At 48.2% G+C, this 23792-nt stretch overlaps 2 protein-coding genes across 3 annotated transcripts in view; one reads left to right on the top strand and one right to left on the bottom strand.

Annotated features, from left to right (window-relative positions):
• The window catches only part of ATP6V1C2 (ATPase H+ transporting V1 subunit C2), a 39487-nt gene extending 31049 nt beyond the window's left edge, over positions 1 to 8438 (top strand). The window contains exons 8-13 of one of the 2 annotated variants that reach the window (XM_006910233.3): positions 801 to 893; positions 973 to 1066; positions 3464 to 3601; positions 4435 to 4532; positions 7750 to 7882; positions 8165 to 8272. In XM_006910233.3, the coding sequence (XP_006910295.1) occupies positions 801 to 893; positions 973 to 1066; positions 3464 to 3601; positions 4435 to 4532; positions 7750 to 7882; positions 8165 to 8254 (646 nt within the window). In that variant the 3' untranslated portion in view covers positions 8255 to 8272. Of the gene's footprint in view, positions 1 to 800; positions 894 to 972; positions 1067 to 3463; positions 3602 to 4434; positions 4533 to 7749; positions 7883 to 8164 lie in introns of both variants that reach the window. The other variant, XM_006910234.3, reaches the window with a different exon arrangement.
• On the bottom strand, positions 8374 to 23092 carry PDIA6 (protein disulfide isomerase family A member 6; the record flags this gene model as incomplete). The annotated part of the gene is made up of 12 exons (XM_025045792.1): positions 8374 to 9372; positions 9980 to 10076; positions 12149 to 12307; positions 13240 to 13312; positions 13431 to 13515; positions 14300 to 14440; positions 14948 to 15062; positions 15562 to 15692; positions 16876 to 16982; positions 19080 to 19206; positions 19628 to 19685; positions 22692 to 23092. Coding segments are annotated over 12 exons (1563 nt in total), but the record flags the coding sequence as incomplete, so codon positions are not given.
• Positions 23093 to 23792: the final 700 nt, after the last annotated feature.

The raw sequence follows: 23792 nt of genomic DNA on the forward strand, positions 1-23792 counted from the left end.
ACCAGAACCTCCGGACCTTGCACTGTCAGTAGGCACCTGAGGGTCGGCAGGGGTGACTCTGGAAAGGTCTCTGGAGCCCAGGGTCAGCCCCTGCGAGTGCAGGCTCTGAGAAACAGGAAAGGTGACCCACCCAGCATGCCACCACACCCCGCCCGGGCCCGAGGGCTCCCATTATTGGGTCCTCTGGCCAGCGGGACTCAGAGATGCTTGAACCACTGGCCCCAACAACCCCATGTCCTTGGGGACAGTGGCCACCGTGGTTTTACATTGAGGCGTACCGGGAGGCTGTGTCTAATTGGAATACAGCGACACTGGACGTGAAATGGCCTCTGGGAGATGGTTTCCACCGCACTGCTTCATTGTGACCGTAGCGTGTCAGGCCCAGGGGCCCCTGGGTGCACATGGGGTGGCAGACACCCAGGAGTGGCATTTCATAAATAGGAGCCAAAGCCCAGATCACTGTGCATAGCTAGACTGCAACCCCTTCCTCCCCTCAAGGCCCTGTGCTTACATGGCCTACAGGCCACTGAGCCTTAGCTCGGAGGGTGAGTGAAGGACAGGACAGGAGGGGGAATGGCAGGCAGCCAAGCCACAGGGCCAGGAGTCAGCAAGTCATCGGGGACAGCCTGAGTTTCCCCACCCTCAATGCTGTCGGGGCCCCTATGCCAAGGCCACCAGGCTGAGGGTGACAGGAGCCACCTCTGCAGTGACCTACCTCCTGAGGGAGAGGACGGGCCGTGCCAGCCGGCTCCAGAATGAGGCCTGGGAATGAGTCCCCATGTGACACTTCTCTCCAACAGGCTGATTGCTGAGGACAAGGAGGGCGGCCTCTTCACAGTGACCCTGTTTCGAAAAGTGATTGACGATTTCAAAACCAAAGCCAAAGAGAACAAGTAAGGCCTCGGCGGCTTCCCCGGGGCCTCCGCTCCCACTGAGCCTCGTAGCAAAAGCCTCTCGTTCTCTCGTTTCAAGGTTCACTGTCCGTGAATTTTACTATGATGAAACAGAAATTAAAAGGGAAAGGGAAGAGATGACCAGATTGCTGTCCGATAAGAAGCAACAATATGTGAGTACGCGATGCAGGCTGGCGGAATTTCAGGCAAGACGTTCAGCGGCCCCTCCCGCTCCCTCCAAAGGCCTCCGTTGTCCCCAGTCCCCTGGGAGCTGCTGAGGAACATGTGCTCTCCTGGGGCTGCCAGAGCAGGGTCAGGGGACAGGCGACAGGCACAAGTAATTGTGGAGGCGGCGTCTGAACCGTGGCCTTGGCCTTGGGTGCCTTCTGTGCTAGATCCCACCAAGGCCCGGCATCGCCTTTCCTGGAGGGGATCGTAACTTCATTTCTCGGATGAGAAGTTGAGGCTCTGAGAGGTTAGCGAGCCTTGGCCCGGGGAAGGGGACCCTGCTCGATGCCCCTGAGGTCCAGCGAAGCAGGCAGTGCCACCGCCTCGTTGAGTGAGGCCTGCGCTCACCCTGCTGTGCTCAGCGGTGTGGTTCCCAGGCGTGATGTGGCCGCCTCCATCACCAGCACCTGGATCCACCTCCCTTATGTTTTTAGTAAAGAGTGGGTGCTTATCCTTGAGACTTCTGACGACAGCCACTCAGAAACTTTTCATGTGTGAGGGCAGCTGAGCTCAGGAGGGAAAAACCAAACTTTCCTTTTTTGGAATGTTAAAAAAGTGTGGCCTTGGGAAAGTCATTGCCGCTCTGTAAAACACAGGCACTCCAGCCACAGGGCCTCCAGGGGCAGAGTGGGGCTAAGCCGGTGGCTAAGCGGGTGGGAAGCTTTCAGTCCACTCGCCGGGGAGGTCCTGGGAGCACCGAGCTCTAGTGCAGAGAGGAGGACGGGAATGAGGAGCATGTGCTCCAGGCCTCTGGGAGGAAAGTCCCTGCTTGAGTGAAGAACAGGAAGTGCTTCCTCCCTCCCCGGCGGCCGAGTGTTTGCCCGGAGCCTCCCCGACATCGGCTGGGGGCTCTGCACCCCGGGCCTGACCTGTCTGTGTCAACAGCCTTTTTAGAGGGACTGCAGGCAAGTCGCCCCTCAGGAGTGAGCACCAGCCATGGGGCCCCCAAGATGGGGTTCACAGCCCCATTGGACTGGCCTGTCCCCTTTGAGAGAAAATGGGAACTGATCCCATGAACGTGCCCGTGGGGGACTTTAACCCTCCTCCCCTCAAGCATAAGCGCATGCGCACACACGCGTGTGTGTGTGGACATGTGTGCACACCAAACGGACTCACTCACTTCTCAGACCTGAGACAAAGGGCCGAGCCTGAGTCCTGGGTCCCGAGGCCTCAGACCCACCTGCCCAGGCGGGAAAGGGGTCACCAGCCAGAGTTGAAACCCAAAGGCTTCCTCCTGGTCCGAGGCCCTGACCCCGGGAATGCTTCCGCAGGCTCTGTAGTTGACACTTTTCCCAGTTGCCTCAGTCCTGGCCCATGCTTCCTGCAGTGTGTCTGGATGGAAACCAGATAATAGCAGCTTCCACAGGGGCCGGGCTGCAGGCCCTGCCCAGCGGACAGGTGGTCAGGTTGGGCATTTGGCACCCGCCTATGTGCTGGCACAGACCCCCGAGTATCAAGGCGACACATGAGCCCTACACCTGCCACCTGGGTCTCAGGTTGCCAGCTGGTGATTTTTTACACGGTGTGGACTTCTGCACCCCTACACTGCCCCAGGGAGTCATGCCAGGGTATCTTTGTGGGGCGTGGGGGTAAATGGCGTTTTGAAGGAGACACTAACTCAGAAGCATTTAGTCCCTTTGAGGCTCTCGCTGTGTGTCAGTGAGCAGGGGACAGCTGGGGGCAGCTGCGCCCCAGCATCTTTAGAATCTCTTACCCCCCAGCCTGTTTGGAGGTGGGTACGGCAGCATCCTGCATCCTTCTGGCGGCTTGTCAACCAGAGGGGCCGGGCCGGGCCCCAGGTGTCGTCACTTCCTTTTGAGAGCGCAGGGTAGGATTTTCCTGAGCTTTCTACTTGTTTGAGAGACTGAGGATAAAGGGTGACGTGTCCTAGCAGCATGACCGACCGGTGTTTTGCAAGTAGCATGCTTAAGACCATCCCGATTTCCAAGGAGGCCACTGTGGGCTGGGCTTGGTGGAGACACCTCGACCGAGCCAGACAGACAGACGGCTCCACAGGCACCTCCCAGAGCTGTCCCTGTCCTTGTCTGCTGATGCGGGCAGGCCCTGACCCAGGCCAAGCAGAGGCAGAGATGTGGGAACTGACCTCTTTGCTAGCAATTGATTGGCTCTTTCCATGGAATGTGGAACCCAACAAAGGCTTTAATACCCCTCGGGGGCCGACATTAACCCGTCACGTCTCCAGTCCAGCCAGCACCCAAGTCCGAGGTTGGGCCAGCGTTCTCGAGCTTGCCTTCCCGTGCTTTTCAGGCGATGAGATTTATTTCTGTGTATTCATGATGCATGTTTCCTGAAAGATTAATAAATCATTTCTGTGCCTTTAGCAAACTTCCTGTGTTGCTCTTAAAAAGGGATCATCCACCTTCCCGGACCACAAGGTTAAGGTAACCCCGCTAGGTAACCCTGATAGGCCAGCTGCGGGGCACACCGACAGAGAGAGAGAGAGTGAGGGCGAGGGTGAGGTAAGCAACGCCCCTGGGAGCCCCGGGGTGCCCTGGCTCGCATGTCCTCGCCAGCGCAGGCATCTTCTGAGAAAACAAATCCTTGCATTTCCTGTTACCTAACACGGCTTCGATTCGAGGAGTCCCGGACAATCCCTTCTTCCTAATCTGTGGGGCCTTCTTTGGGGCTGCCACCCCCAGCAGTGGATGGTGCTTGGGGGCCAGGGTGCCTCTGCCCCGCCTGGAGGTGGCTGGAGCTGGTGACGGGGCAGGCCCTGGCTGGGGGAGGGTGGCTGGGCGGCTCCGCTGTCCTGCCCAGGCTGGACCCACCCCTGACCTGTGCGAACAGTTGGAGGTCTCAGGTGGGAGCTCAGAGTCTTTGCTCCAAGACTCTGAGATCCCTCAGATGACCACACCTGCATTAGTGACAGCTGCCACGGCCCTGAGGGGCTGTGGGCATGCGAGGGGCCCCCAGGGAGCGGCAGCAGGTGGATGCCCTGCAGCCCGGGCCAGAGCCTTCCAAGAAGGTGGGCCTCTTGGCAGTACAGTGTCAGATGGAAGCCTGTCAGCCACATGCTGAAAGCCCTTAGGTCAGGGGCTGCCCAGTCCCCTGCGGCCCAGCCCGAGATGGCCCCACGCATGTGCCAGGTGGCTGCCCGCTGAGCTTCCCTGGCACCAGGCGCTGTGCAGAACGCGGCCCTCGGCCTTGCCTGGGCCCCGTCCGACCAGCTCGCTGCTTCTGCCGGCCCCTGGCATTTCTCAGCTCAGGGCTCGCTCTGTCAAGCCTGTGTCTTTTCTTGGAGTGGCATTGGGTGGAGCAGCCCGGAGGGGTCACGGCTCTCCTGTCTCCGCAGGGCCCCCTGCTGCGCTGGCTCAAGGTGAACTTCAGCGAAGCCTTTATTGCCTGGATCCACATCAAGGCGCTGAGGGTGTTTGTGGAGTCCGTGCTCCGGTAGGTGGAGGAGGTTTCCGAGCTGGGCTGTCCTGCAGGGGGGCGGCCGGGAGGAGCCAGCTCCGGGGTCACCGAGGCTCCCCACTTCCGGCCCTTCCAGCCTCAGGACGTTGTCCTCTGCTCCTCCTGGCTCTTGGCACCCCATTAGGGTTTCCTGAGTCCAATGAACCTTCCCTCCGCTTTGAGGCCCCCTGCTGTCCGGTGCTCTCCGGTGCTCTGTCCCTTTCCTGCTGGACTTGGGGCAAGTGTCCCCTGCTCTCCCCAGCTGGCTCTTCTGCGCACCTCTCCCCACAGCCCACCAGGGTCCAGGGACTCCTGGAAGAAACACCAGCACTGTCTCGGCCTTGACCTCTGAGGCCCAAACCCCAAGGCAGCACAAAAAGTAAAACCCAAACCAGATCAAACCACCAAAACTTATTTTGCCTTTTTTTTTTTTTAACAAAAGCAAAATAGGTTCACTGTGGAAATTTGGGAAACTATAGGTAAGCACAAAGGATGAATAAAAATCACCTGAAATTTTAACACCAAGAGGAAAATGCTACTAACATGCTTGTGTGTATTCCTTCGGATTTTTGGTTTTTTGGCTTTTAAAATTTACAGATATGAATAATTTTTACTAAATTTTCATGAAAACGGAATCAAACAGGAAGAGCTTTTCGAAGCCTGCTTCCGTGCCGCGCTTCGAGCGCGTGCTGTGTCGCGAACACGTGGCTGGCCGCCCGCTTCTTCCGGGTGCTCCCCAGCCCGCGGGCCCTCTCCGGTGGTCTCCCTGGCCCCTGCCCCGCCCCACCGCAAGGTGCCCCAGGATCCCCCGCAGCCACCCACCTGGCCGCCAGCTGTCCCTGTCCCCCCTTGCTCCCCGCGTGTCATCCTCCCACCATAGACTTCTCCCGGCTCATCTTCCCTCCCAGCCCCTCCCTCAGGGCCAGCTTGGACGCCTCTGCGGCCCCGTCCTCACATCCCGCCCCCGCCTCGCCCTTGGACAGGCCGGTCCAGGCTGCCTTTGCTCTTCCTCCTCCGCGTCTCCCGCCTCAGCTTGCCTGGCTGTCGCCATGACCACCTACTTGGTTTCTGCCTCCAGTTAATCCCCCTCATGGTTGCCAGGGCGGTTTTGTCCGAAGATCAGATCTGACCGTGGCTCCTCACCCTCTCCGCCCCCCATCTCAGAGGCTGGGAATGCGCAGGATTGTGGTGCTGGGTTGAAAGGCGTATTCCAGCCTGGAGTGTTTTAACCCTCCATGGTGTAGACGGGCCCTAGGCCGCCCCTGCTTGCCTCGAAAATCAGTGTTGTGAATACCGCTGTAACACATAAACACTGTAAAAAATTCAGGCTTGGAAGTAAGTATGTGCTGTGGGAGGAGCTCCTCACCGTCCCACTGCCCGCGGAGAATCACCGTGAACGGTGAATGGTTTCAAGTCTTCTTATCCCACAAATGGCACCATTTATACCTAATATTCCGAACTTGCTTTCTTCACCAGCTTTGTGTTATAGCCTCATCAGTATGCGTAGAGCTATTTGATCCTTTTAAAAGGCCTCTTCGCATTCCATCCTATGGCAAGCGCATAATCTAAGAACGTAGATATTGAACATGCGCATTACAGCAGACAGGCACCGTTCCCCTGTCCTCCCTCCCGGAGGGCTTTGCCCCAGTTCGTGCTTGTTGCTCTGTCTTCCTTCTCTCAACGCTTTCTGACCTTTTTCCTACACTGGGAGCTGCAGGGGAGGACTCGCCTCTCTACCTGTGTTACCTGGCCCAGCGTAGGTCTGTGGATAGAATAAGATCGAAGTGAAGTGGACCCCACCCTCAGCTGAGGAGGCGCTAGTTCATCCTCGGGGTGGTGAGCCAGGGGCTTCCATCAGCTGAGATGAAATGCAGATGGGCCTCGCTGGGCGGTGGGCTGTGGAGAGATTGGGGAAGGCCGCCAGGGAGCCAATTATCCTGGATCTTGGGCCAGGTCTTTCGTGGGGAACAGAGATGACTGGTGTGTGTGGCTGAGGTCACCTAGGGAGTGCCACATGGAGGGAAGGTACCAAAGGGGCCTCTTAGCCCCAACGTCTCAGGAGTGGAGGCAGAGCCGTGAGGAAGTCGGGCGGGAGGGCACGTTTGACAAGTCAAGGGAGGCGAAGGTCAAGGTTCTAGATGTCCCTGGTCGTTGGTGAGTGAAGCTCGAGCGTGTTGGCAAAGATCGGGTGACCTAGGACACTGGATACTGAAGTTTGGCATGAAAGCTCTAGGGAGTTAGGAAGAGGAGGGGACAGCAGCAGAGAAGGTGGAACCGCAGCAGGGAGGGGGTGGCTCCAGTATCCTCAGTGCGTGGGGTGCAGGCCGAGGCAGGGCTGGCGCCCGGTTACAGGGGAAGCAATCCCAGCAGCCCTCTTTCCCCTTTCCGCAGATCAAACAGATCTCAGTATTTCAGTGAACGCTTTGCACCATTAGCGGCAGAGACGAGGACTGAGAACGTTTGGGAGCCAGCCAGGGGATACTTTAGGGACACTGAATGGGAAATAAAAACTAAGAGGAACAGATCTTGCCCTTATGAATCACTTGCATGTCAGGCAAGTCCAAGCGTGTTAGCTTAAGGACTGCTTTCACACACCTGGCTTGGGAAATACTGAAGACGCACAGGTGATTAGACAGACGTCCGAGCACCTGCTGATAGAATATTTAAAAAAAAAAAACACTGACAGTCACAAAATGTTTATTATTTATATGGTATTCGGTTATCCTTGGACAACACCACAGGAGTAGCTGCCGGCAAGTGATTTTAAATGTACTCAGGCATACGAAGTCCATTTAAAATCTTTTCTATCTGTCCAAAAACTCAGCAAAAGAACAAGCTTGATAAATCGTATATATTTTGCTGCTCTTTTAGTGGAGAAAAATCAGCTAAGTCGGGTTTTAGACAAATGCTTTGGGTCGGAACAATCAGTCCAATTGCTCCATTCACCCTGGGCACTCACACCTAATGAGGCTGGGGATGACCCCCTCAGCCTCTTGTCGAGAACTCTCAGTCACAAGTGGGCTAGCATATTCTAGATTTTTCTCTCCAGAAAGATCCAATAATTTGTTTTACCCAACCCTAGACCTTCTGCTCAACTGAGTTTTCTCAAGCTACGCTGGCTGAAGGTTTTCATTCTTATTAGAATGAACTCTGTATTTCTTGCCCAGTCATTTTACCCATTTGTGTAACTTATTTTCGCATTTTATCTGAGAAGGTACGGACTCCCAGTGAATTTTCAGGCCGTGCTCCTCCAGCCTCATAAGAAGTCAGCCACCAAGCGGTTAAGAGAGGTTCTGAACTCTGTCTTCCGACATCTGGATGAAGTGGCAGCTGCGAGTGTGCTGGACGTAGGTCTATGGCCCCGAACTAGGTGCTTTCTACAGTCAGGTCTGCCTCTCCACGTGGGAAATACTGTCACCAAATGGTACTTGCCGGACTGTTGTGAAGCCTACATTTCACAAATATGAACGTAGAAGAGGCCGTGGGTGTGTGTTGTGTGGGGGCCGGGGGCCGGGGGGCTGTGCAGGGCAGATGATATGGTCAGTGCCTAGACGGCTTCCTCGGAAATATGAAGGCCAAACCGGAAGCTGGTTTACGCACTTGGAACATTACCATGTCTTCTTTTGTAGGCATCGGTGGAGATCCCTGGGTTGCAACTCAATAACCAAGACTATTTTCCTTACGTCTACTTCCACATCGACCTCAGTCTTCTGGACTGAAATGACGCGCGGGCACCACCTGGCCTCGTGTCCGTGCAGACGACAGACGCTCCCTTCCCTCAGCAGAACAGTTTCGGTGTCCTCCAGAACTTAGCTTTTTAGAAAAACTGCCCACGAAAGTTAGTTACAGTTGTATTTATTTTTTGTAAGTTACAATAAAGAAATGCTCTCAAGTCCTTTGAATCGTGTCTTCACGTATATTCTAACATAATTCAGAACTTCATTTCCTGAATGTTTTACATAAATGGGAACTACATGTAAATTGGTGACCTGCTGCTGTATCTCACGTCTTAATGGACATTTTGTGAAGACTAGTAATAACATGAAAAACCTTGAGCTAACTGTATAACCAGCTATACTCCCTAGTAGTCACTGGTAATGGCCCAAAGAAAAAATATTGGGCATAAAACGCAGTTCTCAATCGATAACCCCCTGCTTTTTCATCCTTCTATATAAACTCGCTTTACATTTGATATTTACAGATAGAACTTGGCCTTGCAGGACGCATGTAAAATCTGTGTTGTGGCAGGCATCCGGACGGTGTCATCTGAATCACAAGTTTATAGAAAGGAAAGACATCGGGGTCATCCTTTCATAATATTAATTTACTGGCTAAACATCAGGCTGAATTTACGATGTGGACACTAATTTCATACATTTGTTGACATTGTCCAAAATATTTATTCTTTAATGGAAAAGAGCCATTAGTATTCAAATGAAAGAAATCACATAAAAAACTTACATAAGAAACAGCCTCCAAGCACACTCAAGCAGCAGTCAGAGGGAGGAAAGTATTTCAATAGCCCATCAGTTTTTTCAAAATGTTACTTGACAGAATACAACCCAATTCACTGGCTACAATTCATAGAATTTTTCACTGTTTTCTCGAGATGCAAAAGTTCACTGTTGCAGTGTTTTCAAATGACCAATCAAGTGCTACTTCTCGATTAAAAAGGCCACTGGAAGATTCATCTGATTGTAAAGAACGTTCCGTCACTGCTGGAAAATCCGCTCCCAAGAAAGGAAAACTGAAGCCTATGCGGAGCCTCTCACAACTCATCTCTCTCTAAGTCGTCCAGCTCCACGTCACTGAGGTCAATGTCGTCTTCCACGGGAAGCTGCAAAGCAGAAGCCACTGTCAGGCTGTGCGGGGCTACCGCAGAGCCACAGGTGGGGCGGCCTGCGAGTTCAGCCGCCTCACCTTTCGGGGGAGCAATCGCATGCCTAGAGGTCCCCTGGGTATGTTTTTGCCCAATCCAGGCCTATTACATAGGTGTCCAAAAAGCTGAGAACTTACGTGAAACATGGTTCTACTGACAGCTATTTACCTTGGCCTTTCCAGGAGGATATAGCAGAAGTGTACTGGGATAAATGCTAATTTCAAAGCCACATCTGACATTTCCATAGGGGAAGTAAATGAATCTGGGGTAATAATCAGGAAAGTAACCTCACTCTTGACATTGATCTTGGTCGCCTCTGTCAAGAACACCAAACACCACGTAGCGCTTACTAACGCGGAGGATGGGATGGAAGGTCTTGAGATAAAGAACCTCCCGGAAGGCCTATGCGGTTACGGTATTTCTGGCGTCACGCCAAGGCTTGAGCCCGCTGGAAAGGATCTGCTTTATAAGTAGCAAAGATGCACAAGGATTGGGAAGGTAAAAAGGATGGACGGGAGTTCCAGTGACACGTCCCGTGCACACGGCCTCGGTCCTGGACACTCACCTCGCCATCCTTGCCATCCCAAGGCTCTCTGGTGCTGATGGCGGGGAACGCGCCCCCTCCTACAGGCGCCGTAGATCCACGCCCAAAAGAGAGCTCCCTTGGGAACAAGAGCGAAACAAACACACGCATTACGACAGACTGCTGGTGCGGATGAGGACACAACTTGGAAAAGAATGACTTGCCCGCTACGTTTACGTAGAGCCATTTCTCACAGCTTGCTCTGGAAAGACACTTCATGGATAGAATTATCTTTTCAATCAGGGACAACACAACCAGGCAGGAAATTCCTCAGGCCTCGGCATCAGACCAAGACAGTTACTACCAAAAATTTGAATGAAAGCAAATGTACTTTGGTAACATACAAATTAATTATGTGAAAAAGACTTTCTGAAAGATGGTATGGTAAAACTAAAATTCCATTCCTTTTCTCGGGTTCTCATGGCGAAAAGAAGCACTTAAAACGGCCCTCTCAATGATCTGCAGATGACAGTGACACTTCTGTCGCGTCTCAAGCTCTGAGGCAGACAAGAGTTGTTCTGTGGAAGGGCATGCTGGCTCTTGCCTTTGGCAGGTACTGACAGAAAACATTTCACTGGGAAGATGCAGAGGCAGCCCCGGCCTGAGAACAAGGCTTCTTTAGAGGCGCCTCCAAGACCCCTGGCGAAAGGGGCTTGGAATCTGAGTAAATGGAAAAAACCCAAACAAGGTATCACATTTCCTGTATGCGTTGGCCAACGATTATCTGCACGGTGGGAAAACTGGCAATTGCTATTTTGCATTTTTGACAATGTATATCCGTGGTTCTTAAATGGGGGCGATTTTAGCCTCCAGGGGACGTTTCTCAATGTCGGGGGACATTTTTGATTGTCACGACTGTGTGTGGCGGGGGGGTGGTGGTGGTGGTGGTCTACTGGCATTTAGGGATAGGGGCCAGGGATGCTGCTAACCACCCTACAGTGCACAGGACAGAGAAAGAACTATCTGACCCGAAGGTCGAGAGTGCCGAGGCGGAGCTTTCTCCCCTGGTGACCAGGGGGCTTGCTGCTGCCTCCGAGACAGCAAGTTTGAGAATCAGTGGCCTGTGTAATCTCAAGGGCAAAAGTTACTGCCTCAAGTTTACAACATACTAGTGTTTTCTGTACCTTTTCCATGAAGCATTTACCTCCTCTGAACTAAGATAAAAACCAGCTGGAAAAGGAAAACTGGTTGAAAATAAACGTGAATAAAATTAAAGCTGGGGTTTAACTGAATTCATCATTTCCAGTAAGTGAGCCCAAAGGCGTATTCTCATTGTTCCTTATGACTCTCACACATGTCCTAAGGTTTTCAATATTGGAATTCGCGGCTGCAAAGGATGAAGTACATTTAAGGAGTCTCCCCATCGATGCGCCGCGTCCTGTTCCACAGTAAGCTTCCCGAGGGCAGAGAATTTTTTCCTAAATGGAATTGATCCAGAGATAAAATTCAACCATTCATTCATAGAATATTTCCCAGGAGCTCACTGTCAGCCAGACTCTACAGTAGTGACTGGAGATAAAGTTCTGTGTAAAAGTTTCACCGTGTGGAACTCAGTTATGGGAAAGAGGCATTAATCAAATTACCACACATCTGAGAAAAAGTGCAAGGTCAATCAATGCCTTGCATCTGTCTAAAATGACTCAGTTTTCGGATGAGGCAAAGAGCAGGGCAGCACAGAGAGCGCTGTACGTTGGTTTTGAGTCTGAGAACCTATCACGTCGTTGCCCAGTGGCGGTCACTTAAGTACGTCCGCTTTCAAAGAACTACATCCTGAGGCCACTGCCCAGAAATGGAAATTAAATCATGTGAGGTCAAGGATACAAAGCATGCTTGGGTGGGAACGGGTGGCACGGGGCTGCTTCGCGCCCGTGAGACCTTTACAAGAATCAGGACGAGCCCAATGCCAAGTGCACGGAATGACAAGATAACCCGAGAAGAGGAAAGCATTAGCATCACTCACTATGTAGACTATGTCCACGAAGAGAAAAAGGCACAGGAAGATGACTGAAAAGCTCAAAGTAATAAACATGTAATTTTCCAGAATGTCAAATACAAAAATAATTCCTTTTATTGCCTGATCTATACAAACCTAGTTTCAAACCAAAAGTACAACAGAACCAAACAAAACGACATAAAAGAGTAAAAAATTACCTGAGAAACTCATTAATGCCTTGCTCACTGAACGATCCCTTCAGAAGAGCGAATTTCATCTTGCGTGCGTTGATGGCTGCCATGGCGGGGTATCCGAACCCCCCAATCCCCAGCGCGTTCTCAAGTTCAGACTGGGCTCCAGCTTCTGTCCATAGCCACCTAGAGGAGCAGACTGGTTTCAGGGCAAAGATTCCTTTCAAATTGGAATCCAGCTAGCAGATCTTAAAGAACGAAAGATTACACTTGTAATATTTTATGGAATGAAATGGGTCTAGGAATAAAAAACAAAAGGTTAAGTTTTAAAAAATAACATTCTAGACGTGCTCTTAAGTAACTAAAGCTCCTCTCTCTGTTCCCTAAACCCTGACTCCGGAAGCCTCCCAAATGGACTGTTTGCCCTGCAGTCGCCAAAATACTGTCCGCTAAACCTCATGAATTTTCTCTGTTCACTTACATGATCATTTAGGTTATTATGCATCTTCTTTAAAAAACGTAATAACTTCTTTTTTAAAAGTTATGGGTATGTCATTATCCGATACATATAAAAATGCACAACCAAATTTCTTAACTTCTGCACAGGGGAAAATGAAAAACTTCGCAACGCAGCCTCCCATAGGCACACGATAATCTGAACTAACAGAGATGCCAAGTCACTGTGAGCACAGCGGGAGTGCGAGGTACCCAGGACCGCAATAAACACTGAGGATGAGAAGCAGAAAGATAAATGGCCCTCACTTAGAAGAGGGTAAAGGACCAGGCCTCGAGTTCTTCCTTCTCCGTCTAGCCTCCGTCTAGGCCGCAGGAGAACTCGGCCGTGTTACTCAGTAAATTTTTGCTTGCTAGCCTGGAACCCCAAGCGGCATTTACACAGAATTTCTGTGAGAAAGAACATGCTGTGCAAATAAGTGCCCTATAAATAAGACACCTGCATTATTTTTCTTCCTATGTGATAATTATTTTTATGTCCTAAATAAAAAACAAGCCAGAGCGACAAAGGGACACATCCTAGAGAACACACAGGGAGCCGGACACTCTGAAGAAGCACTACTTTCCTACCCAAACGATGCTGAGGTAGTAAGTTCAAACCTTACCCCCACATTTTCTTTTTGTATTTGTCTGCCAATTTCAGAAGAACATCCAAATAAGAATTTCTGCCTGCAGCTCCTGATTTAAAAACAAAAATTTTTAAAGATTAAAAATAAAGGAATCTGTAACGCTGATTTAGAAAGTGTTCTCAGAACAGGCAGCACAGGACCACGCACACAGTTTCTGTCCAGCGTACCAGTATCGAGAATATGCGGCAGCACGGCCACCACGCAGAGCTGATGCTCCTCACACGTCTTCTTGGCGATGTCCTCGCTGATGATCTGTGGGACCCAGAAGACAAGGGATGGTTGGAAGGCCGCGTGACAAAAGACCGGAGGTAAGCTTGAAAACAAAGACTAGAACCATCGCTTTCACTAAAGAGCAGAGCAATGCAAAAGGTAGGTAAGACTCTTCTCAAGGAACACTTCCGTGTATGCTTTTTGTATAAACTCTACGAAGAATGCTCTGTGACAGGTTTCTGTTACTTATTTCTAAGCATCTCTCTGTGGTGGTGGAGGCACCTACTTATATACTGTCTGAGACGAGAACGCTGGGCACAGCCTGGTTCTGACACACAGACGTATTTATGTACATTATATATTTATATAGATGTGAGGCTCTCTGTGCCTCAGTTTCTTCATATGGAAAATGGAGATTAAAAATAGTATTTATTTTTAAGTGTTCCCGTGAGAATTAAATGAGAAAACTCTACATAAAAGCACCAGAACAATGCCTGTTACGTGGTTAGATGCTCAATAAATGTTAGCTATTATTTTGAGAACAAGAAATGAAAAGATCCACTCAGAAGCTTAGGTACAATTGCGTTCACGGTGTAATTATTTTGGTGCTAAACGTTATGAAAAGCAGCAATTTATCAGACAGGTTTCGCCCATTTGAAAGTACAAAAACACTTTAAAGAGCATTTTAAAAGAAGGAAAGAGCTCGATTGGAAAAGAAGAGGGTCATTACTGCTTTAACACCCCCACTATCAGCGCAAAGCTCTCCTTCCTACGGATGACTGACAAATGACTGACGGATGACCGATGGATGACCGACGTGGTTTACCTCGTGCAGCTCAGGAGGGGGCGCGTTATCAGAAAACAAATCGAGGGCCCGGGAAACGATGTCGGACCTTGTCCGCCCCCCGTCATAGTCCACAGGAGACTCGCCTTTCTGAAATATCTTGATAGTAGGAAATCCCCTAATCTATTAAAAAAAATCAAATTAACGTTTAATATGAAGTAAGGTAACCTTCACGGTTTCTAAAGCCACCTTCTAGGGAATTCGGTGGCATGAAAATACTCCCAGCCTGCGTTGACGGCTGAGGCACGACACACGGAGAGGTGTCAGTCAGGGGGCTTTACGGGGCTGGATGTCAGGCGTGGCCGAATCTAAGGCAAACCCTGGATATATACTTACTGTATCTGCTGTAGAACAAACGGACCAACCTCAAAAGCCCTATGGACAACTTGCAAAAGCTTGGGCAAGCTAAGGGTTCACAGTAAGCACAGAGTACGGGGAGAAAACAAACAGTCCTGACTTCCGGGCTTATTAGCTGTGAGTTTTAACAATAAAGTGACTTAATTTCTTCATTACACAAAGGCCAACCGTCCCCCCGCCTCCCTCGCAGGAAGGCCTGGCACACTGGATGAAGTCAGAGCCGGAAGGAAATCTGTGTGTTTCACAAGGAGTGGGCCTCGCGGACAGACTCACCCCGTATCGGCTGGAGAGAACCTGGTTCGCCGTGGCGTCCACAGCTGCCAGCTTCACTTTTCCTTTCGTTTGCTCTTTGACCTCAGTAGCTGCAGCGGCCCATTCTGGCTCTAGGCTACAGAAAAATATTTGCAGTCAGCCCGAAAACCTGGACCGACGTGTGCGCTTCTGCCCGACTCAGTCACGTCACACCTGGACAGCATTCCCGCGCATCTTTATGCTACCCTTTGCGTTTGCTTCCCAGTGCTTGTCACTGCCCCCAAATTTGCTAGCTCCCTGTTAATCTTTGAAAATATGACAGAGAAAACTCTCGGCACTAATGCCAATGTTTAACAGTCACTTAGAGTCAGAGCTTTTTGGGAGGAGACTTCGGTGACATCTATGATCTGGTTCAGCTCTTCCAGAGGGAGCTCCACACACTTACATGTGGAATCTAAACACACACGAATGACCGAGCTCCTAGATACGGAGAACAGACTGGCTGCTGCAAGGGGCTGGGGTGGGGTAGTGGGTGAAGGAGGTCAAAAACACAAAACCCCAAAAAGCTCAAAGCAAGCTGGATGAATGTATTCAAAGCACCATGACTGCAAAATTACCTGGTAAAAAGCACTTACTTTTTGCAGTGTCCACACCAAGGAGCATAAAACTCAACCATCCAAACATCATCGCTGTCGAGGACGTTCTTATCGAAGCTGTCGTCGGTCAGCTCAATCACATCTTTCTTGCTTGAGCTTTCACTTCTACCCTGTAATTGCGACATTGAATATTAAACTACACGTGGCCGAACGAACTTGATTCCCAGTCTAACTGCACATATAAACAGTTGCTTCTACATTTTAACGAAGCTTTTGAATTTTTAAGTGAAAACTACTTTACTCAATTCGGGAACATTGTGTAATACAATTATTTTTGCTTGGTAAATAGTATTTACTTTCAAATACCAGTACATTCGGTATAAGATATACCTGAAGTCTGTCACTTGCTATTTTTAAGAGAAACTTCAACATGGCTCAAAGAATCACCTTAATGACACTATTCTAACTCACACTCAGGCACAGCTGTTTATTCCAGGATGTTATATGGAACTATTTACTATCTTTCCATAAAGTCTCTACCATTCAAGAACGCTACAAATAGCAGTTAACCCTTTTCTTTTTTCAAATAATTTTCTTCAGTACTAACCCTAAGAAAAGTCAATATTGCTGTACCGTTTTCTGTTGCCTTCGCCAAAAGCTATGGAGGCAGAAGAGACAACTGTGCTTATTAAATGTCTGAGTTTGAAGTAAAAGGCAAGAGCGTGAAATCTTGGCTAAGTCCTAAGTCTGCATAAAGAAGACAGTTTTTCTGGTCTCCTAAAAGTGAAGAGCTATTTTATCTATTTTGTCAGTAAGAATTTAACGCCTTTTCATAAGAACGTAAGCATATCATGGTTAAACTTCACATTTCAGACGAGGCCATCTAATATACCAATCCACAGCACAGAAACTTTTTTCTCTTCTTCCCCATGCATTTATGCGGAATTTTCCATAGATTTTCGGCTAACACAGATATAGGCCACGAGGTCATCTCGACGTCGATCTGGAGGACAGCTGGCCTCTCCCCCCACACTTTGGAGCTGCATGGGAGAGTGACCTGGAGCTCGTTTCCGCTGCAGTCCAAACTGCCTTATTTCAGACCAGGACCGAGGAAGGCCCTCCGGTGCCTGGTCCCTGGTCTGCCATGTGCCAAGATCCCTGGGACTGACTGGCTACGGTGACAGTGATATGAGGCGGCCAAATGGGCAGGCTGGAGAGCTGACTCTCTCGGGGGTCAGCAGACCCAACCTTCCTATTATTTTTTAATAGAAAGTTCACCATTTAAAATATTTTATAAAAACCTATCTTCCACAAGGGGTCCACGCTCAGGCTTCAAAATTTTCACAAACTTACTTGTCTTCCAGAACTGTAGCCGCCACCCCTCCCCGCAAGGCGGTCCTTTACGAGCTGGCGCACAGCGCTGAGAGCAGCATCTACGATGGCCTCACTGGTCCTGGCACCTACAGGAAGACAAAGGATGATCAGCTGGACGGTAGTGACTTTCACATTTCTGTCAGCTTCCTCCGATGTTCCACCAGGTTAGACGCCACCTGTACTGAGGACAGAGCCGCCTTCTCCCCAGAAAGCACTTCACACCTGGAGAACCAATCCCACGTCTTCCATTTTAGGTTATAAGTGTGAACAAGAACTTCCTAAGCACCTACAAATACCACCGACTAATGAGAGTAATTAAAAAGTGCTTCACCAGATAACAGGTATACACATGAATAAGAATCTTATTATCTAGTTCAGAAAGCAGAGGACATTTCTAAGTACAAAGTAGCAAATGAGAAAAGAGAAGAAACTGTTTCTATGAGATAAAGAAAAGACTGTGGAAAAAGTAGGATACGAGGTGTCTGAGGCCAAGTAACTGGAAAGCAGTCCAGGCCTCTTATTTCTATATTGCTAAAACGCTGTTACTTTGAGTGCCTAAGCTCTCTAGCTGAACTTACCCCTAACATAATAAAATACAAACCCCATATTAAGACCAGGTAATGACGACAGGCTTTGGAAATTTACCAAAACCTATCTTCTCAAGAAAAATCAAGAGGCTATTAACTGACTCACAGGTATAAGGATTATACAGGACATGAGGTAATCTTCAGGGTTTAAATGCAAAACTCTAACAAAATCTCTTCTGAAAAAAAATTTTTTTTTAAGAGTTTTCTAATCAAACTGACTAGGAAGAAAGAAAAACTGAGAACACCTCAGAGCTGACATTAGAAAGAAAACACAGCATAGCAACACCCAGAATATGTTCCAATCGGCTGGTGCTGCAGCCCTGGCGAGGCCACCAAGTGTGTCACCCCCCGTACGCATTTTGACTCCCCCCCGCGAGTGGTGAGGTACCAATGACACTGATATTTGCCAAGTCACATACTTTATGTGTACTGACTTTCAATGAATCTTCTAGTAGCCTAAAATGAGCCTTCACAGCCCCATTTTACAGATGACAAGCAGTACCGGGAATTAAGTATTCTGTTTAGTTCCAAAGTTGGAGAGTGGCGAGGCCTGCGGTAAGGCCAGGCCGCTGTCACCGAGTCCACACTCTAGGGACGCTGCACTCCCTTCGCATTGCCTTTCCTGGAATGTTTTCCCCACCAGCTGGGTACAGTGCGAGCCGCCAAGTACAGACAGCACAGTAACGCTTTATTTTACCGTGATGCTGACTCTCTCCTCAACCCCACTCTCCTGCAAACTTGTTTTTCTCATGTTTGACACTAAGTTTAGTCACATGTCCTGTGTAACAAAATCTTAAAAAATAATTGATCAAATAAGCCATTATTTAAACTTTAAATACATTATGTCCAATACTTTTTATTAAGACCATGACTATGGCTCAACCAAGCAATCTGATTATCTTAAAGATGATGATCTGTTTGTGGTATCTTAAATAAAATTATTCTATAAAAGAATGGGGCGACTAAAATAACACTTAGCCTTGAGAATTTGGTGCCAGAATTCTCTCTTCAGTTGCGTCAGTGACTAATAGCAGATACTCATGATTTACTTAGCTCCAAAACAGGGAGAATTTGTCGTATGTATTAGTAGGAATTTGGGAGACTAAAAGTTTTAATAGTATATGTTTACAAGGCATAAAGATTCACAGGCAAAATACTCCATAGTGATATCAACAGTCTAAACTGACTTTCAAATTCTAGGGCCTTCTTCTCCCACAATGCTAGGCCAGACCCTTTCCTATAGTAGAGGGAAGAGATCACAGCATGAAAATATTTAAAATCTTTATTAAATAGTATATGACTAGTATTTTTTAAAACATAACGAGTAAGACAAGAGAGAAACAGTGGGCCTAAGCTAGCATGAACACTAATAAAAACTTCTGCCTCTGTGGCACGTATTTACTCTTCAGAACAACTCAGGAGAGGCAGACGTCAGTCTGCGCCCTTTCAGGGCTCAGTGAATCTAGGCACAGAGGCGGAGGAACCTGCAGGCAGCAGGTTCTGGAAGTTCTGGAACAGGACCCCGCTCTCTCCTCTTCTTCCCCTACCTGTGCAAATGAAAGCTCCAGCCAGGGGAGGGCAGCACAAAGTCCTTACCCTGATAATCTTCTGGCTTGTTTTTGTTGGACCCGAAAATCTTGATGGTGGGGAACCCCTGCACTCCGTACTGCCCTCCGAGGGACTGATGTTTATCAGCATCAACTGCACCCACTTTCACAACATCCTGCGGGAACGGAGAAGAAATATGTTTTTCTTTCAACTGCAGCAGATTCCGCAAGGACCCATCACCTGATTTCTGTCGCCTCAGAGACAAGGTAATACGGGGCAGGGGCAGGTTTAAGGGCAGAATGAGTGCGGGCTTTACTGTGGGGCCGTTCTCAAGGGGAATGACGGGTAAAGAGGCTGGCCCATGGAGGGAACGCTGCAGCTCCCAGAATCAGCACGACGAACAGTAATTATGTCATTTATCTGATGGACAGAACTGACAAAAACGAACAACATAAAAATTATAATGTGTATTATGCCTTTGCTCCTCACACGGTTTTGGCACCAAAACAAGAGTTTTGAACTTCAATATGCAAATATGCTTTCTACTGTACATTAAAGCTATTTGCATACTCAATGTGGACATCTTAGAAACTTACTTTTAATGCCGTTGCTACTTTCTTCCATTCTGGTGTCAACCTTTGGCAGTGGCCACACCTTTTAGGGGATAAAAACACAAATAAGGCAACAGTTAACATCCTTGGTCACCAATTCAAAATCACCCTCCAACAGTCTACCGAGTGACAAGTACAGGGTGGGGGCTTACAGGGATTAAAAGCACTAAAAAAACATGACCAGTGACCACGAGCTCACCACTTTATGACTCTACTGCAATCCCTGTTCATCCTGTCCCTTAAACACGTTGCCAAGTTACTGCTCAGTTACAGTCCAAGAGTTTAAACAAACTCCATCACTCCGACCTCTAACTGTGAGCAGGGACTTTAGCATGTAGCTGGGCAAGTGTGCCGCACCGTGTGGTTTGAGTTTTAAGGCTGGGCAAATGTAGGTTCTTGGGCCCCAAGAAACCAGAGCTTCTAGAAGGAGTTCAGGAACCTGAACTTTAAGTTCAGGAACCTGTATTTTAAGTTCTGCTAGTGATTCTTAAACCTAGTAAGGCTTGCTATTCCCTGATCTAGCCCAACCTTTTCACTTTACGGATGAGGCATCTGTGTTAGAGCCCACATTTCCATGCGCTGTGGCTCCGGCAGCCGCTTGTGGAGCTGAAAACGCACTCGTAATCCCAAACCAGTAAACCTGACGAGTGGGAAAGCGACGGACACCAAAGGTGGTGGGAAAGAACAAGAGCGAGACGGAGAGAGACAGGACCATGAGGAAAACCAGCCTCCTCTTGTAGGGTCTGGCGTTCGAAAGTGTTGTCAACTATAACACACTTAGTGCTTTTAAAACACGACACACACACAAGCCTGTTCTGTTCGTACCGCTACGAAGAGCTAGACCGGTCACCGTCAGTGTTACGACACCCACCATTTGAGACGCCATAGTTTATCCACAGGTGATTTGGTTTTGTTTTTTTTAAACAAAGCAAATTCTCTTCTAATTAGGCCTCTGAAGACCTCATGAGGAATGGCCACGTGCCGGCAGCGTGACGAGCACTCTTCACACAGACTTCGTGTGAGCAGCACGCCAACCCTGGAGGCGGGCCTTGCTAGCTTCATTCTACAGATGACGAAACCGAGGCTAAGAGGTCAGGAAACCTGCTCGACATCACGCAGTCACCTGTGAGAACCTTCACACTCCGGGTCCCACATTCTCCATCACTATGGACCATCACCTTAATCCAGTACTTAAATTAAAAAGTCTGGCTCTTTCGAGGAAATGCCTGAAATGCTGCTTCTACATACTCACACATAGTATGCTTTGGTGTTTACGTGAGCTACTTACAAGTTCAGGAGTCGAAATCTGACAGGAATTTGTGCCTCTTTGTTTACTGTATGGAAGGGCTTGAATCAGAGATTGACTATACATTCCCTTCACTTTCAATGTTAAGCAATGTAAAGACAGATTAAGATGCTACGTAAATGTAAATACAGACTACCCCCAACCCGAGGCTCCTCCACCTGAGATGAAGACCACCAAAGCGTTGTGGATAAAAATTTAGGGGCTCTGTGACCTTTGATGGCAAATCTTCCCTCTATTTTTACCAACTTGTAATCGAAATTTAGGATTTCCTTCAATTATGAACATTAACAACACACCACAGCTGGTTAGTACCCGTGACTCTATCATTAAAAACATCACAGCCATTTCCCCGTCACCGCTGTGGCGTGGCACGTGCCTTCTGCGCACCGCACACGCTCGCTGCCCCCCGGGAAGCCTGCACGCAGCTGCCACGTCTGCTGCGGGATCTCGTCTTACTGTCCTAGCAAAGGAGGACTTCGTCGTCAAGATTTATTTGTATATTTTAATTGTTATTTTAATATTTCAGGTTTCCTTTGTGATCCAGTATGCTTTACTTCATACATTTAAACCTTTATTCCGGGAAGGGATCCATGGCCTTCACCGAGCGGCCAAAGTCCAAGCACAAAAAGAGGCTAGAAGCGCCTGCTCTAGTGGACACCCTCACGCCCAGAACACCATGAAGCCAAGCGTGCAACAGTAAAGACTACCGGTCGGATCCCACCTTCTCGACCATGCTGTCTGGTTTAGTTTTGGAATAAGGCATGTTTTCTTATCTTGTAGCTCCCAGAAACAAGGTAGATTACTCATGTCATAAATAACAACAACAAAAAAATATCAAACTTGTAAAAATTGTATACAAAAGCATTCAACAATATAACTGTTTACAATTACTATTTGTATGTTTACTGATATGAATAAACTAACCCATAGAGAATTCTCATTTGGATTTAAAAACCAAAAAACAAATGGGTTTTTTTAAAAAAGATAATAAAGGCATTAAGATGAACGGTATTCGCTACATGGCAACCATAAGAAGGTTTGATCTTAATTTGCTACACTGAACGTTAAGTGAAATATTCCATGAAGACTGGTACTGTATTTCCAAAACGCAGTTTCATGGTCTTCCAAAGGCACATCCCAAAATGCACCCGCTCAGGTAAGAATTTGACCGAGCCTCCTACGTGCGCTTCGAAGGCACAGCACAGTCCGCATCTGAAAGGACCACGCTGGGTCTCGAATCACCACGCAGTTCATCTGCACAGATGCACAGCTGCTGGTGCTTGGGTCCCCTCTCAGGGCACGTGCGACCTCATTTATAGCAGCGACAGTGTCAGGTACATTCTGCACTGTCTGCATTGAAGATGGTTGCTTTCCATTTCTGGAAGGAACCATCTTCAAAAAAACAGAAGAGAGTCAATGACTGGTTCTTCCCTCTCCTTTGCCCAATATTCTTTCTTTATAAACTCATTTTCCATTCCGTCCCCATCCTATTTACATCATCTTAAAATTATAAGAATTTTCCCCCTCTTTTTTATTGCAGCAATTAGCTACTTCATTTTTTTTTCAACTGACTCAGTCTCCACGGCCTACAACAGATACTTTATGGAATCCCCCATTTCCCTCTCTATTTCTTAAAACAAGCAGTGAACTAGGTCAACGACATGGCCGAATAAAATCACGTTTTTATATAGCATTTTTCCTTATAAAGTACCATAAATAACCAATAACAATTTTACTACTTACCATGGAGCATAGAATTCTACAAGCCACAAACTGCCACTTTGAATAACTTCCTGGTTGAAATTGGATGGAGTTAATTCGATGACATCATCACTGGAGGAATACAGACCATTCACTGCTAAAAAGAAGGTACAGCTCACCAGACCTGGAGGGACAACCAAAAGCACACGATTAACGGCAGAGTCCACGGTGACAGGAAACCCAGGTGGCTGCTCTTCCTCCACTGACCAAGGCCCTTCATAGAGGAGGATGGCTTGGGTCAGGTGTCTCTTAACCCCGTGTCTCTGCCCTCCCTGCTGCCATTGGAGCCCTTGGAACTTCACTCCCACTGGTGCAGAGCCGAGCAAGGGGACAGACAATCCACACTCTAATCTCCTGAGCTGCACTTGAAAAAGATCTAAATATTATTCTTAGTGCTTTTCATATATTGATACCTTCACTCCCTACAACCACCCCATGAGGCAGTACTGTTATTGCCATTTTATGGGTATGGACACTGAAAACTGGGAGGTTACATCTAGCTCTGTGACCTTGGGTAATTCCCACAGTATTTATTTCTTGTTATTCAGTTGCAATATCAGCACATCATATTTATTAAAGCTTTTTTTTGAAGGGAAAAAGAATTATTTGTTCCCCCCCCCCCCACTAGGCTGGGATTCTCTCAAGGGCAATGATTGTTTTAAAAAATATTTTTATTTCTAACACTGTCAAGGGCAGGCACATCATCAGGCACTCATAATGTTGCTGGAAGAGCTTACAAAGAATTTTCACGCGAATGCATTCTAAAGGGAAGACTTTATTGTATTACCAATGGCATAGTTTAGCCACACTGTGGACCAAGTGTATTTCTGTCAGCCACTCTGGGAACTTAAATGCAGTTTATAACAATTATATAGAAAAAGAAGTTCTAACTGCCTTATGAATATTTTAAGAATCCAAAAGTCTTTTGAATTGGCAATATTACCAAAATATCACCTCCTTTGAAATTTATATATAATTTCTTTTACTTTTCTAATTGCATTGTCTCATTCCTCTAGAATAATGCTAAATAATGAAATGTTCTTGACACTATCAGAAATATCTTCCCACTTGCGTGATGCTGGC

The sequence above is a fragment of the Pteropus alecto genome, unplaced genomic scaffold (genome assembly GCF_000325575.1).
Source record: "Pteropus alecto unplaced genomic scaffold, ASM32557v1 scaffold61, whole genome shotgun sequence".
Classification (NCBI taxonomy): domain Eukaryota; kingdom Metazoa; phylum Chordata; class Mammalia; order Chiroptera; family Pteropodidae; genus Pteropus; species Pteropus alecto.